Below are 15,949 nucleotides of genomic sequence, written 5' to 3'. Positions count from 1 at the left end.
GAGCCGGGGCACCGTCACCTGCACCCACCGGCACCCCGCGCACCGCCCCGCGCGGCCGGGCCCACAGCACCTCTCACTCTTTCTTTAACTACGATCCCAACCGTAACGCAGCCGTGAAATGCCCCAACAACGTGGAATAGGAAACGCGTACGTCCCCATAGCACCTGCCTCAGGAATCAGAACACAATCATACAAAAATAGAAAATAGGGTATTTATATATATATATTATATATATATGGTATTTGTATAAAGGCAATAGTTCCTCGGTGTCAGAGACAAGACAGTATTTACACAGGTCACAAAACACACACAAAATGAGAGAGGAGTAAAAATAAATACAGCGGGTGTGGACAGAGCCGGGGCTGCGGGAAGGGACACGTGGGACCAGTGCCCCGGGCAGCTCCGAGCCGCCGGCCCCGGGGCCTGGACCACGGGACGCCCGCCCCACCGGCACGGCCCCTCGCCGCCCCGCTCCCTCCCCGGGGCATCGGCTCCCACGGGGGCGCGAGGCTCTGGATGTGCCTGGAAAACCTAAACTAAACCTGGCTTCAACATACATACGTTAAAACGTTAGGAAAAAATAACGTACATATATATACGTATATATATATATAAAAATATATCTATCTCAGCTCTGATGCAGCCCTGCGCTGCGTTCCCTGCTGCTGGCAGCTGCGGCTGAATCCCTCCGGTGAAAGATAAAGCGTCGATTCCCCCCAGACATCAAGGTCCCGGCCAGGAACGTCAGCGCAGCACCGAGAATCGCATCCAAGAATAAATAGGCCCGGGGCTGCCGGCCAAGGACACGTGGTGCCGCGGGGCCCGGCGCCACGGACGCCCCCCCGGCCGCGGGAAGGGCCCCCGGCACCGGCACCGGCCCGGCAGCAGCCCCGGGAGCCTCCGCCCTTCCTCCCCGGCTGGCGGAGCTCGGAGTCGGGCCCCTGCGGCTGCATAACATACACAGCTATAAATAAGGATCTTTTTATCTTAATAAATATCAGGTATATGGTTTGTACAGTATACACATAATGCCCTCGTCTCCTGGTCCGGCCTCTCGGCGAAGGGGGGATCACACGTAGTTCTCCTTGGCGCTGTCTGTCTCCACGGAGAACTTGGCCGCGGCTGGAAACGGAGCCGGAGGGGGGAAAAGCAGAGAGGCTGAGCGAGAGGGCTGCCGGGGCCCGGCCCCATGGAGCGATGCTCCGGCGCCCCGGGAGAGGGGACCGGCCAGGCCGGCACGTGGCCAGCGTCGAGCATCTCCACCCGCCCCGTCCCACCGCATCCCACCCCGTCCCGTCCTGCCCCATCCTACTCCATCCCGCCCCATCCCACCCCGTTCTGCCCCATCCCACCCCGTTCCGCCCCATCCCATCCCATCCCGCCCCATCCCATCCCGCCCCGTCCCACCCCGCCCCGCGACTCACCGGAGCAGCTCCCGTAGTGCCGGACCCCGATGGAGCGGCCCAGGTGGCACGTGGCCCGCCGCAGGTGGCAGGCGGAGGGGTAGGTGACGTTGTTGTTGCCGCAGAGGGCACGGTCGAGGCCGGCGGGCTCGGGGCAGGGCGCCGTCCGGCACGTCACGCAGTGCGCGCTGCCCGTCTGGTCCACCACGCAGGTGTGGGTGCCGGGGCACACCACGCTGGAGCAGGACTCTGCGGGGCACGGCGCGGGCTCAGCCAGCCGGGCGCGGGGAGGGAGGGCGGCCGCGAGAGCCCCCCGGCCCCCGCCGCCCCGCCAGGGACCCCGGGCACGGCCGGGCCCCGCCACCCCGCCAGGGACCCGCGCCAGCGCCCCACCGCCGGACCTGCCGCTGCTCCCCGGATGCTGTAAACACTTTTTAAAGCCTTCCCTCCTCCTTCCCTTATTTTCCTCCTGGACTGGAAGGAGACTTGGCATCTGCAATTCCCAGTTTGCAACTCGCATTTCTTGCCCCAAATTTTACTGTGCAGTCCAGGGCTTGACAGGCAAAGCATTTCAGAGAGGAGGGCTGGCAAAAATAATCATAATAATTCTGACAGCTCTTGGCAGGGCCGGGAGGATTACTGCTCCCTTTAACAAAACAACAAAAAAAGGGGCTTGATGTTTGCAAGTGACATTTTAAGGACTGTTATTCCTCAGCCCGCGGCCAGACCCAGACCCCGGTTACGCCGACGCGCTGCTCCAGCGGCAGAGCTGCCCCGCGGCCCCGGCGAGCGGGACCTCGAGCCGCGGGGGGGTCGCGCCTCCCCGGCGGGGGCTGCCCCGGGGCAGGGGGAGCGGGGACGGTGTCATTGCAGACGGTGACACTGCAAGCGCCGCTTCCCCTCGCTACCGCAGGGGCTCGCGATGCACCGGGAGGGCCCGGGGCTCGCGATGCAGCGGGAGGGCCGGGGGCGCGGGTAACCGGGGGAGGCACACGGCCGCTGATGGCTTTTTCACGTGGGCGAGCTCGGCCCGCGCTTGCGCGGGGCTGGAAGCGGGGAGGGCAGGCGGGCGCGGGACGGGGCCGGGAACCTACTTTTGCATTTGCCCTGGTACATGACCTCGAGGTCGGGGTGGTCTCTGCACTTGGCCGTCAGCAGGTCGCACTCGTCGCGGTAGGTGTAGCCGTCCGAGCCGCACACCTGCAGCTTGTGGGGCAGGCTGGAGCAGTCCGGGGCGCAGGCGCACTGCGGGCGCCCCTGCTTCATCTTGCACACCTTGTCGGGGCCGCACACCACCCCCTCGCAGCTCTCTGGGGACAGAGCGACGGCGGTGCTGAGGCCCCCGCGCCGCGCCGCTCCGCCTGGGCCGCCTCCGGGGGGGCGCGGAGCCCCCGCCGCGGCCGAGCCGCTCGGAGCAGCATCTGGATCTGCTCAGCTCCGCAAAGGAGCAGGTCGTTGGCTGCGGCTCGGAGCGATCATCCAACACTTACCCCAGCCAGAGCGCTGGCCCTCGGATCGGCACCAGCTAATTCATTTCTATGTATTTATTTTTTGGAAGGAGACGTTTCTCCTCCTTATGCAATGGAAAATCCATCTCTGCACGGCCCCAGATCCTCCAGGAGGAGCTGGGCTTTGCAGCTCGTCTGGGCAATCAAGAGCTCCGCTTTAATCAGACAATACCCAGCCCTGTTTTGCTCCAGGCCTCCGTGACTTGAACACGAGAGCGGGTCGCGGCCGCGAGCGGCGGCGCTGGCGGGGGGGGACAGACAGACGGCCGCATTGTCCCGCGGGGCCCCGCCACCCCGCCCTCAAAGGGCCCCTTGAGCGGCCGGCGGCCCCGGGGCCCCGCGGAGCCGCGCGGGGGGCGGGAAGGGGCCGGGGCGGCCGGCGGGGGCTTTCCTGGCCGCACCCCGTTCCGGGGAGGCTCGTGGCCGCAGCCCCCGGCGGGCACCCCGCGAGCCCCCGCGCGGCTCTTTGCCCCTCAGGCTGCCCGGCGGCTTGGTGGGACGCGGAAGAGCATCAGGGCGAGACCTGGGGGCTGGGGGCTGCCTCCGGGCGTGGGGGGCCGAGCCCCACCGCGCTGGTGGGGGGGAGCAGGGTGGGACGGAGACGTTTCCCGAGAGGGGGATTTACCCCCGAGGCAGGCGGGATCCCGCAGCCGGGGCTGGGAAGACGTGCGCGGGGCGGGGGGGATGCTGGAGAGCAAGAAGGGGGATTTCCCCGGAGAAGATGGGTCGTTTTGGGAGACAGTGAGGAGGAGGAGAAAATCCCTGTCTGCTTGGCCCAGCTTTCCCCAGGGGAAATTCCCCGGTGGGAGACAGGCTGTTTTCCGCTTTCCTCCCCCATTTCCACAGCTGGGGCCTGCCCGGAACGGGCCGGAGGGGAGGGGGAGCGCGGCGGGGGCGAGCTCCGGGGAGAGGGCAGCGCCGGGGGCAGCGGGATGGGACCCCGGGACAGAGGCAGGCGGCCCGGGGCGGCTGGAGACGGCGGGGTCCATCCGGCCGGGCCACCGCGGGGTCCTGCAGAGGGAGGGAGGCCGCGGCCCATCCAGCCGGGACCCAGCGCCGGCAGCCCGGCTCTCCCGCCCCAGCGGGTCCGGCCGCGGGACGCCGCGTCCCTGGCAGCTGCAGCCGGGAATTTCGCCTCCCCGGCGGAGGAGCCCCCGGGACCCGCCAGCACCGTCCCCCCGGGCCGCGGCCGACCCGGCTGCTGGCGCGAGGGCCGGTGGCTGCAGCCGCCTTATCCCAGAGTAACCCCTCCCTCCCGCCCCGCGAGCGCGGCCCTAAGCCATCCTCCCGGCCCGTTCCAAGCCTCCGCTCACCGGAGCCCCGGGAGCAGGCAGCGCCCGCGCCATCCGGCCGGGACCGGGACAGGCAGGGGCTTTTGGGGGGGGAGACACGGCGTGCGTGCCGGCCGGGGCCTCTCCCGCGGGCATCCCCGCTCCCCCGGGGCCGGCCGAGCCCCGCTGGGGAGCCACGGCCGAGGTGCGGAGGACCGGGAGAAGCTGTTTTGCTCAGAGCCTTTTCCTTTTTTTTTTAAGCAAATAACCAAGTGACCTTCCAAAGACCTGCTCCTGACTACTGTGGCCAGCAGGTCCTCGAGCATGTTCTCACACGGCCACGCAAGTGTGGCTGGGGGATCCGTGCCTCTGGCGCGCGCCCGAACATCTGGAGGGCCTGGAACGCACAGCTGGAGCGCTTCCATCTCTGGAGCTACCCGTTATATAAAGCCATTTCACACACACGCTCGGAGACGTGGGGAGGAGGAAGGGGGAGCGGAGGGGAAGAAATAGATTTCTTCCTTAAAAATAAAGAAACTCCCCTCTGGCCAGAGCTGGGGAGGGCACTGGGGAAACTGGGAACAGGAAGCCGCAGCGCAGCTCCTTGCACTTGGCCTGCCCAGCCGAGAGCCAGGTCACACAGCTCCGCTCCGCGGGGAACAAACAAATAAATACACATAAAGCGAAGAGCTGCCTGGGGACGGCGGCTGCCCCGCCAGCCCGGCCCTGCTGCAGCGTCTGGCCCGGCTCCGGCGCGGCCCCGCTGCCGCCGCTGCTCCCAGGGCCGCGGGCGCAGAGCATCGTCCCCGGGAGCGTCCAAGGGACAGCGGCCCCTGTCCGGGCGCAGTGCCGGGACCCGGCGCTCTCCCGTCCCGCAGCATCCCGCGGTGCCCCGCTCTCCCCGGGAGGACCGCGGCGGCCCTCACCTTTGCAGGGGTGGCAGGTCACCAGCCCCAGGAAGCCCAGCAGGCTGATCTTGTTGCCCGGGTAGGTGTAGTTAGACCAGGCCACGTCCACGTTGCCGTTGGCGCAGCAGTCCTCCCACGTGACGCCCGTCTTCAGGATCATGGTGCATTTGGCCTCCTTGCCCTGCTGCAGCCAGCAGATCCCACCTGCAGCGAGGGCAGAGGATGAGGAGGGTGAGGAGGGCTCGCAGCACCGCGCCCCCGCACGCGGGGCACCCCGCTCCCCGCACCCGCGCTGGGGACGGCCGGCGGCGGACGAGCTGTGAGCGAAAGAGGCTCCTCGGCGCAGGGGCTGCCCCGGCGCAGGCGGCTGCGGGGGCCGCGGATGCAGCGTGGGGGTTTGCGGCGCAGCTGCTCTGCCCCCCTCGCCGGCTCCCGGGGCCGCGGGCAGCCCGGCTCCTCCCGGCCCACCGGGCTCCCGAGCTCTGCCCGGCCCCGGCCCCGGCCCCAGCTCTCGCCTCGGCCAGGGGAGCAGCGCGGCGAGGAGGGGGCCGCACGCAGCCCAGCGCCGGCAGGGACCGAGCGCCCGCCCGCAGCGGTGTCCGATCCGCAGCGCCTGGCAGGAGCCGGCCGACGCGCCGCACCGCCCGCGCGGGACCGGGGCGCCCGACCCGGCCCCTGGGACACCGCCAGCCCATCGGCATTTGATCCCACTGAGTCAAAAGCCTGTTTGTTCCTCAACTTCATGAGCGAATCAGTTCGTCCTTTTTTTTTTTTTGTGAGTGATTCCTTTGCAATTTCCGCCTCTGCAAACCAGCCTCTTGTGACGCTTATTTGGGTTTTCACTCTCATTAGCTGCATTTGAGGTTTGCTAAACGGCTAAAGATGCAAAGGGATGGGGGAAGGGCCGGATCCTGCCCTCAGACAGGCTGGCGGGGGCTGGAGCTGCTCCTCTCCGAGCTGCGGATCTGCCCTGCTCCGAAGCCGATGTCGGCACCCGCCTCGGAGCCCGGGTCCCCCGTCCCCTCCCTCCCAGGAGCCCGATGTCGGTTTGGGCAGAGGCGCGTGGGCTCCAGCACGGCCCTGCCGCGGCCGCCGGCAGCTCCTTACGGGAAGCGCAGGAGCAGGCGCGGATGGAGCCAGCCCGGCCCGGCCCCGCAGCTCCGGGCTTCCAGGAACAGGGCAGCATGTCTCATGCCGTCAGCGGCTTTATCCTCCACGAGTTTCTCTAATTGCTCTTCCAAGCCCGTTTTTCCTCCGCAACACCCCGCGGCCACGATTTCCGCCGCGGCGCTGAGCTCCCGGGGGCTGCGAGCCGCTTTCGGACCACGTGCTTGCGGCACGGCCACGCGCACGGAGCAGCCCCGCTCCGCAGACGGGCCGACCCCACACACCTCCCCTCGCCCACCCTCGATCGTGGTCCCGAGACCGGCCGCCGCGCAAAGCCCGGCTCCTGCGTCGGCGTTGGGGGATGCCGGCACGCGCAGACCCTCGTCCGTCAGCAGCGTGTGCGGGGCTGCGCCCTGCCCTGCCCGGGGAGGTCGGTGCATGCAGCCTGCCCTCCGGCACCCCTTTCCCAGCCGCTTAAGCCAGATGGAGAGCAGGCCCAGGACCTCGGCAGCAAGATTTGCTCTTTTCTTGCTTTTCTCTCTTGGTTTCTCTCACAGGCTTGTTACAGAAGCTACATTTACAGCCTGAACATTGCAAGCGGTGCTGACGAAGGGGAAGCAGAGAGGCAATCCGAAAAGCAAGCTAACGGCCCAAAAGGACGGGCCAAGCGACGCGCCTGGGTCTGCCCCGCTGCGCGGCGAGCGGGAGCCGGGACACGCTCTGCCCCTCTGTGCCGACCGCCCTCGGGGCGCAGGAGCATCCGCGGGGGCTGCCCGCGCCCGGCCGAGCCGGGGCATCCCGCTGCGGCCCCGTCCCCGAGCGGCTGCAGGCCCCGCTCCTCGGCGGCTCTGCCCCGGCCCCAAACCTCCCCACAGCCCACGGGTGCCCGGGACCCCCGGGAGGGGAGCAGAGCCGGCAGAGAGCCACGAAACGCAGGAGAACACCCCAGGGCATCCCAACGGCGAGGCGCGTTGTGCCGGGAAAACGAGCCAGATCGCAGGGGTGGCAGAGCCTGCTTCTCCTGGGCTCCGGGCTGGAGCCGCGCCAGCCCTCCCATGCTGCCGAAACGCGGTCCCAGCGAGAACCAGATGCCTCCCTGGCACTTCCAGTGCCCGGGAGATAGTTTTCAGTCTGATAACATCCAAACAGGGGGGTTTCTGGGATCTTTGACTACTTTAAAATAGCTTCGTTCGCGGAATCGTTTGCCAACAAAAAGTGGGTCAGCTGCTCGTGTGTTTTAAGAGAAACAAAAAAATTTCAAAACATATGAAGTCCCCCATTGCTGCCACGTATAGAAATCTGCCTGTGCACCAGCACCGGGGGTCGCGCGAACAGGCAGCTCCCGCGTTCCTCCAACGCCCAGAGCCGCGAGGGAGCCCCAAAACGCTCGGCAGAGAAAGTCGCCTGGCCGGAGGGTCTGCAGAACGGGCGCTTCTCCCGCCCGAACGCTCCAGCAGCGCAGGGGACGGCTCCGCGCGCGGGCGATGCTCCCGGGGAGGCCGCGGAGAGGGTTTCCGCACCGAAGGGAGCCACGACCGGAGCAGCCCCCGGGCGCCCGGCCTCCCCCTCCCGCGGGGCCGGCTCTGCTCTCCCTTCCCGGCAGCGAGGGGGCTCCGTACGGGGGGACGGGACCGAGACCCCCGGGACACCCCGCTCCGGAGGGGCCAGCGCGGCCTCCCCGCCGCGTCGCCAGCCGGGGAGCGGGACGTGCCCCGGCCGGGGCAGGCTGGGCTCCGCCGCCTGCGGCCTTCCAGCCTCCACCCGCGACCCTGGGGAGCGGCAGGCGGGAATCCCGCGGGCTGGGGCAGCGCTGGGCGCGGTCCTGGGGGTCGAAGCGCCACGAGGGGCTCGCGGGGCCCTCGCCGTCCTCGGGGGCGTCTCCTGCCAGCGCAGGAGCCCCGGTCCTGCCCGCGGGACAGGGACGAGCGCGACCACGCGAGCGGGAGACGGACCAGCGCCGCTGCGGGGGAGGCCGGAGCTGGGACGCGGCTGCCGGGGCTCCCGCTGGGACGGGGCGCGGGACAGGCTTCCCCGCGGGAAAAGAGCCACCGGAGAGCACGGACGCTCCTCGGGCACCGCGGAAGCCACCGGCATCCGAACCGGGAGGGACCCGAGCTGCAAACTCCGCGCGCAGACCGCGACCCGGCCGCGGCGCCCGGCTCCCCCCGTCCCGTTTGGGGCTTGCGGAGCGGCAGCGCGCAGCTCGGCGGCCGCGGGGAGCGGCGGGAGCAGCGGCTGCCCCGGGGGGGGGGGGCACCGCGGCGGGGCAGGCGGCGGCTCCAGCGCCGCGCGGGGGGGACCAGCGCCCGCGGGGGCGGCCGGCGGCGGGGCTCCCCGAGCGGGACGCCCGGGCTCGGGCTGCGGCGGGGGCCGGACCCCCCCGCCGGGGACGCCGGTTCCCGAGGCGAAGCCCGCGCAGCCCGGCGGCGGCGGCGGCGGCGGCGGGGCTCGGCCGGACTTTGGCCGCGCGGGGCCGGGGCGGGTCGGAGCGCGCCGCCGCCCCGAGCACCTGCCGGCGGCCCCGGGACCCCCCCGCGGCGGGACGGCGGCGCCCGGGCACTCACCGTGCGCGGCGGCGGCGGGGGTGCAGAGGGCGAGCAGGCAGAGCGCCAGCCGCAGCGGCATGGCCGGACGGGACGGACCGGGACGGGCCCGCGCTCCGGCCCTGCGCCGCGGCGACCTGTTGCTGCGCGGCGGCGGCGGGGCCGCGGCGCTATAAAGCGGCGGGGCGGCGTGAATCACCGGGCGGGGCGGCGGGCGGGCCGCGGCGGCGGGGGGCGCCGGGGGGGGCGCGGCGGGGGGCGAGCGCGGACCGGGGGCGCGAGCGAGGGTGGGAGCGAGCGAGGAGGGCGGGTGTGGGGGGAGCGGGGGGAGCGGCGGTGCCGGGGAGTGTGAGTGAGGGGTGAGTGTGAGTGAGGCTGAGTCCAACGAGTGTGAGTGAGAGCGTGAGGATGAGCGGGGGCGCGAGCGGGGGCTGAGCGCGAGGGGTGCACGTCACCGCACGCGTGCACGGGCGAAGGCGAGTGTGCACAAGGGTGCGAGCGGGGCGACCGAGCAGGGCGAGCCCCAGCCGGCAGCGCTGCGGGAAGGCCCCGCTCCCGTGGCTCCCGCCGGCTTTGCCGTTGGGGAAGCTGAGGCACGGACGGGTCCCGTTTGCTCCAGCAGCGCGAGCCCCGGTCCGACACGGCCTTGCGAGCTGAGGAGGGAGAGCAGAGCCCGGCTCGGTCCACGCTCAGGGTCGGCACAGACCCCGCTCCGGCTGCTGCTGCGGCGCCGGGAGCCGCCTCGGCCTCGCGCATCCCTACGGCACGCGCCGAGCAGCGCTCCACCCCTCGCGCTGGCCTCCGCCGAGGTCGCTCCTTTCCACAGGACTGAGCCGGCTCTCAGGAGAGGGGCCCCATCGCGACCCCGGGGGCCTCACACCACCCGCTGTCCGGCAGCGGCCTCCTTCCTCCCAGCCGGTGCCACACAGCGCGAGAGCCCGCCGCGGCGCAGGGTTTGCCTGGATGCAGCTTTGGTGGCGGGAGCTGGGAGCGGGAAGCACAGACTGAGCAAAGGTCCCCGCTGACCACCGCGTCCTCCCTCCGCGTGCACTGGCGTAACCCACAGGGCTTCGGTGACCGCGCAGCGGTCGGGGCAGCGGGGCGCTGCGCAGAGGAAGGAGAAGCGTCTGCGGCCGCGGGGGAGGCGGGAAGGGCCCGGGGGCCGCGGGCCGGGCCGGCTCCTGGCATGCGGCGCTGCCTCCCCTTCCCTCCGGCCGCGTTCCCGGCCACGCTGACCCTGGCTCGCTCCGGCCTCCCCAGGCGATTGCCCATGTAAGGGCAGAGGGCCGGGAAGCCACGTCCCCGAGCTGGATTTCAATGGGAAAGCGGGTAGTGATGCGCTCGCTCACGTGCTCGGGGCTGTCCGAGGAGCTTTGCGGAGGCCAAGCAGGGATTTTCCCGGCCGCCGGCAGCGTTGCACAACCAGCCGGCTCGGCGGGGAAGGGGTCCCTACCTCTCTCTGGAGCAGCAAGTGCTGCCACATCTGGAAGCCTGTGCACATCTGGAAGCATGTGCACAGCTGGGCGCCTGCTCCGGCGCGATGCGGGGCCGGGGGAGCCGGGAGGGGAGCCGGGAGGGGAGCGGGGCCGAGCGCTGCGCAGGACCGAGCTCAGCCTGCTCTCGGCAGGCCGGAGGAGCGGCGCGGGTCTGGTGCCCGTCTGCCAGGCTCAGAGGTGCCCCCGGACGGGAGCCCTTTGCGTGGCCACGCTGGGGCTCGTGCGCGTCTCCCGCACTGATGGAGATGCTGCCAAGAGCGCAGGAGCGCTGCGAGTGCCCGAGGCGGGTCGAGGCCACGAGCAGGGGGATTTGCAGCAGGAATTTGCTCCTCCGTTGTGACCCAGCGCCGCTCCGGAGCGCCGTCCTCATGATGCAGCTGGCAGGCCATCCGGCCGCGCGGTTTTGGGGGAAGATGCTGAGCTTTAGCCCTAGAACCAGCCGGGATGGTGCATTTTCCCCAATGCAACATGCTGCCACCATCCTGCCGCGGGTCGGCAGCTGGGCTGGTGCATGGAGCCGGGGCCGAGAGAGGCGGCATCGTCACCCGGGAAGCGCCGGGGTCTGAGCCGGGCCTGGTGCAACGGGGCCCGCTCGTTCTCTGCTCGAGTTGGGGCAGCAAAGCTCACCGTGCACCCGGCAAGGCCCGGGCAAACTCCCGCTTGAGGCCAGAGCGAGCGCGGCGTGCCGGGGACTGTCCTGGGCTCCCGCGAGGCGGAGGCACCGCGGACGAGGACGGCCGCGCACACGGCAAAGCACTCGGCACCGGCAGGAGTGGCGGGCTGCTCCCGGCCCTGCCTTTGGCTTGGACTCGCTCTCCCGCTCCACAGACCTCCCGCCAAGCGCGTCGCAGGCTATGGGTGCAGAGCGTGGGGCGGGGGGACAGGCGCTGGCCCATGGCACTGCCCCACGGCGCGCAACGTCTGCCCGGACGCAGCGGCGCTGCCGGCCCTGCCCCGGGGGCTGGATTCCTGCACCGCGTCCGCGAGCTGGAGCCGGGCGGGCTGGAGAGGTGTTTATGGCTCATGGCTGCATCACCGGCGCCGGGGAGAGCAGTGGAGCTGACACGCAGCTTCGCCCGCGCCCCGGGGGCAGCGGCGTCACCGCTCTGTGCCTCAGTTTCCCCATCTGCTGCGGTGAGATAATGCTCCTCCGCTTGATCCTGCGCTATCTCCCAGGAAGGTTGCAGGGATTAGTTAGCTAATGTTCGCAAAGAGCTTTGAAGATGAAAAGCCATGAACAAATGCCAAGAACTGCTGAGCTGGATTCTCCTCGCCGAGTAATCGTTTCATGTTGCTGGGACACTTCCATCTCCGCGAAACGCGGGCGGGCAGGGCGGCAGAGCTGCATATCTTCCCAAGACCTGCCCCTCCGCATCTGATCGCCCTGCCTGCTCGGCTGCCGGTCGCATTCGGATCCCTCCCGCCCGGCTGCGCCCCACGAGCGGCTGGCGAGCGGCGGGGCGGCTTTCCTGCAGCGCCTCTTCTCCCCTCGGCTCCGGCTTCTAATGCACCATAAACCGTGCATTAAACTAATACGCTATTCACCTCCACTTTCAGACCGCGGATGGCAAAGAGGTTAAATGATGCGGCACCCGGGGCCGCGTCCCACGGTCCCCCTTCGGCCTGCCGCGCTGCCGCTCGCTGGTGAACTTCACACCAGCTCTCAGGGCAGTGTGGAGGTGCTCATGTCTCAGGCAATTCGCATTGATTATTCGGGAAAGCTTTCACGAGGCGCTGTGCCAAGCGCTTAATTAAAGTCTTGATCTGTTTTGCTGCCTGCACCTCGCTCCCCGCAAAGGCAGCCAGCGATTCGATTGGGGAAGCTCTAGGGTTTGGTCAGGGCACGAGCTGCTTCGTCTGCGCCTCGCTCGGGGCCCTGCCGCCCTCGAGGGGCTGCGGGTTTCTCAACACCCCCCGCTCAGACCCTGCTCCAGGTCCCGGGATGCGCGAGAAGGGCCCGACTGCGCCCGGGACGAGGCCCCGGCCCCGCTGCTGCGGCGGGCATCACTGCGGATGCCGCAGAGCCTCCTCCGGGACAGCCCCCGCGCCCGCCTGCTCCTCCGTGCTTTGCCGGCACCTCCTGCCAGGCGCCACAGCCTCCCTCCCGTGCCCGAGAGAGGATGCTCGGGCTCCGGCCGTCCCGGGGGACCCCTCTGTTCGGCCGTCCCGGGGCAGGTTTCCACGGGGCAGAGCGGAGATGCCCCCGCGCCCCGTGGACGTGTCCCCTTCCAGCACGGAGCCGAGCGTTGCTCTCCCATCGTTGACGTCCCCACGGCCGGCCGGGACCTCACCGCATCCTGCAGCCGGTGCTCCAGGCACGGCCCGGCCGCGGGGACTGGGAAGCAGCCAGCGCCAGCCCGGCAGGACGGACACGGCCAAAGCCGGGGGAAAGCGGGGCGGCCGCGGGGCGAGGGAGCGGGGAGGCCCTGCCGGAGCAGGGCAGCCGGTGCCTGGCGGAGCGCCGTCCCCGCGGCACGAGAGCAGATGTCTCTCGTCCCCGGCTCGCCGCTGGCTCCGGTTCCCGTCTCCCCCGTCGGTGAACACGCAGATTTACGGCGGAGCCGGTCTCGTCGCCGCGCGGCCGTCGGAGCCTCGCGGGGGGCAGCCGCGGAGCCGGGTAGCGGGACCAGCCCCGGCGGCCGGGCCGGGCTCAGGCTGGGGCCGTGTCCCGGCGCCGTGCAGCCGTCCCCGCGGCGCGGCCGGGCTGCGTCCCGCGTCCCCGAGCAGCCCTCGCCGGCGTGCCGTGGGAGCCAGCCGTGACTCAGCACCCGGCCGCCCGCGCGGTTTCCCCAGCCTAAACGCTGCCTCCGCCGCGGCGCGAGGCCGGCTCCAAACCGAGCCTCCAGGGACGAGCCGGCAGCTCCGGAAACGCAACGAACCGCGTGGGGCTGAACCGGTCCGGAGGAGCCCAAAGCCGGAGAAGCCTCCCGGGCCGTTAAAGCGGCTCTGCAGACCCGGCGCGGGCGCCCTGCCGCGCCCCGGGGACCCGGCCCCCTCGTCGGACCCGGCGGTTCGGCAGCGACGGGCAGAGCCGCGCGCACGTCCCTCCCGCGGAGCCCCCGGCCGCCCGGCCACGGCTCTCTGCAGACGAGGAGCCCGACTGCTCTCACAGCCCGGGCGTGCAGCGAGGAGAAAAACAAAACATGTTTTTCACATTAAGATTTCCCTTGAAAAACAATGGTTTAAATTAAGCGTAAGAAAAGAAAAGCGAGGAATCCAAAAAGCAAAAGAAAAGGGAAATTTTTGGTGGAGCCCGAAGGCGCTTCCACGAGACGGGGACCTTCTCCCCCCGCGGCGGGGGGCTCCCCCGGGCAGGGACCGCGCGCCGGGGGGACGGGGTGGGGACGGGGTGGGGACGGGACCTCCCACCCAACGGGAGACCGAGCCGAACCCGCCGCGCTGCGACCGGCGGGGCTGGCAGACAGCCCTGCAGCGCGTGCAATGAACCTCGCCGCTTTCCTTTGAGCGGCCTCCCATGTATTAATTAAAGTAGGCAATTACGCGCCGTCTGGGGCGGAGGGGAGCGAGGGGACCAGCCGCGCCAGTTCTGCTCCCTCGGCAGGCAGCGGGCTGGGAAGGCGCCCCGGCTCCGCGGGTGCTGCCGCCTCCAGGGACCGGGAGGCCGAGCCGGGGCCGGGCAGCCCCGGAGGCGCGACGGGCCGGGGAGAATCCCAGGATTGCTTAGTTTCAGCACACGGGGCCGAGGCTGAGACATTTCGGAAGATGAAGTGCCAGCGTCACGCGGGAGGGTGGCAGCGGAGATGGAAACCGAACCCGGAGGCGCCCGGGACTCTGCTGGCAGCGCCCGCTGCGCCCGGCCCCGGGAGCAGGGACGAGGGAGGCTGGAAGCGGGAAGCCAGGTCTTTTCCCGGCTCTGGTGGCCCACCAGCCCCTCCGTGCTCAGACAGGGAACGGGAGCAAAGACCCCGGGCCCCGCAGAGCGCAGCGCAGACGGGGAGGGAGCCACGGCGAACGCGTCTGTGCAATGTGATGTCTGTGCGGAATAACATCTGCACGTCTGGGATTTATCTAAACACTGCAGATCTCGTGTCAGCAAATCCAGGAGCCGGAGGATTTATCCCGGGCGTTTGTTACTCCCTGCGGGGCACGTTGCTCGGGGAAGGCCCCGGCGCCACGGGGGCCTCCGCAGCCTGCTAACCACCTCCGCGAAACCTCAGCCGGGCCCCACGGTGCCACGGGCACGTCTGGCCGCGCGGCACGCCGGCCTCCCGTCGGAATCGCGACGCACAGCTACCGGAGACGCCCTTCGGCCCGTCCGTCCCCACGGACCACGTCGAGCTCCCGGTACTTTCTGCTGCCCTCGGCCAAAACGCTCCCCGCGTCCCCGCTGCCTCGGCCGAGCAGTGCCGGCGCGGCCCGGCTGCCGGGAGCAGGCTCTGCCGGCGATGAATCGCGGCTGGCGCGGGAGGTGTCACCGCTGCGTCAGTCCTCTCCGGACGGGGCGCAGCTCGTGCCTTTCCGCAGCACCGTGGGAAAATCACCCCAGCCCCTGGCTTCTCCGGTGACTCAAATCTGCTCCCAGCTGGATCCAGGCTCCCCGTGAGCCCGGGCAGAGCCACGCGCAAGCCCAGCAACCCGATTCCCAGGGCTGCGGCAGACACAGAGGCAGATCCCCTCTCCGGGGCCCGAACCGGCCTACGACGCCATGGTTCTGCAGTGCCGGCCCCTGCCCGGGACGGCCGGGCCCCGCACGGACCCATCGCCGCTGGCCGAGGGGCCCCGCGAGAGCCCCCGTCGCCGCGTGTTAGCAGTCGCCAACTGCAGCCGCGCGCGGCCCCGCTCGGCACCCGCGCTTCCCGCGTCGGGGAATTCCACAGGGACAAAGTCAGCGGAGCCGGATCGCTCCCTCCTCATTCCGCATGCACCAAGCATCCCTTCGATCAAGTGGCGACTTGTCTCCAGGCCGTGGAGCGGCGCAGGGAGACGCGGGTGCGCGTCCTCGGCGTCAAGGGGAGCTTCCCCGGGGCGTGGAGCGCTGCCCCGGGCTCCGCTCCGCTCCGCGGGCCGCCGCGCGGCTCCGGCTCCCTTGGGATTGAACCACGTCCAACTGTCTACACCCACCTCCTGGGGGGGAAAAAGCTGCAGATTTCCTCACCGGTCGCAGATCGTTGCTGGTGTTTATCAGCAGCCGGGATCAGTGATCAGTTACTAAACTGCAGTCATTCTGCAGCTGAAATTTCTACACAGTTACTAAACAGTTCCAGAAACTGCTGACCAGCTATCGAGCCGTTACACGACCGTTTCCAGTTTAAAATTTCATACCCCGGCCCTTGGCTTCTTGCTTTCACACCGATACTTACAGGTGTGGAGAGAGTAAATCCGTGGTGAACGTTTCCCTGAGCTTTGCTTTCAGGAGTCCAGAGCTGCTTCACAAAACACCTTCCCAGCCCTCTCTCATCCCCTTGAAAAAAAGCAAGGAAAGCAAACTTGGGCCAAAGATGCCATCTGCTGGAAGCAGGGCCGGTGCCACGGGCAACCCGCAGCCCCCCAACCCCGCAAACCCCCCAACCCCGAACCCCCAAACCCTGCAACCCCCAAACCCCGCAACCCCCAAACCCCGCAACCTCGCAGATCCCCCAGCCCTGAGCCCCACAACCTTGCAGACCACATGGCTTTCAGAGCCGCCCCAGAAATTTTGGGGTTTATTGATCAAAGAAACAGGGATCTGAGTATGCGACTGATATTTCCTTC

General features: G+C 69.5%; 1 protein-coding gene across 2 annotated transcripts; it reads right to left on the bottom strand.

Moving 5' to 3' along the window:
* Window positions 1-198: 198 nt before the first annotated feature.
* On the bottom strand, window positions 199-15,676 carry FSTL3 (follistatin like 3). Of its 2 annotated transcripts, none has more exons than XM_064497312.1 (5): window positions 15,559-15,676; window positions 5,110-5,295; window positions 2,499-2,714; window positions 1,426-1,653; window positions 199-1,123 (listed from the first exon to the last, which is right to left on the bottom strand). In XM_064497312.1, exons 2-5 carry the CDS (start codon window positions 5,249-5,251, stop codon window positions 1,071-1,073), a joined length of 639 nt encoding a protein of 212 aa, XP_064353382.1. In that variant the 5' UTR covers window positions 5,252-5,295; window positions 15,559-15,676; the 3' UTR covers window positions 199-1,070. The 2 variants fall into 2 exon arrangements, with proteins under 2 accessions (XP_064353382.1, XP_064353381.1); XM_064497311.1 differs by lacking the exon at window positions 15,559-15,676 and adding an exon at window positions 8,763-8,935.
* Window positions 15,677-15,949: the final 273 nt, after the last annotated feature.

The sequence above is a fragment of the Dromaius novaehollandiae genome, chromosome 25, assembly GCF_036370855.1.
Source record: "Dromaius novaehollandiae isolate bDroNov1 chromosome 25, bDroNov1.hap1, whole genome shotgun sequence".
Taxonomy (NCBI): Eukaryota; Metazoa; Chordata; class Aves; order Casuariiformes; family Dromaiidae; genus Dromaius; species Dromaius novaehollandiae.
This window is presented reverse-complemented; position numbering and strand designations above follow the sequence as displayed.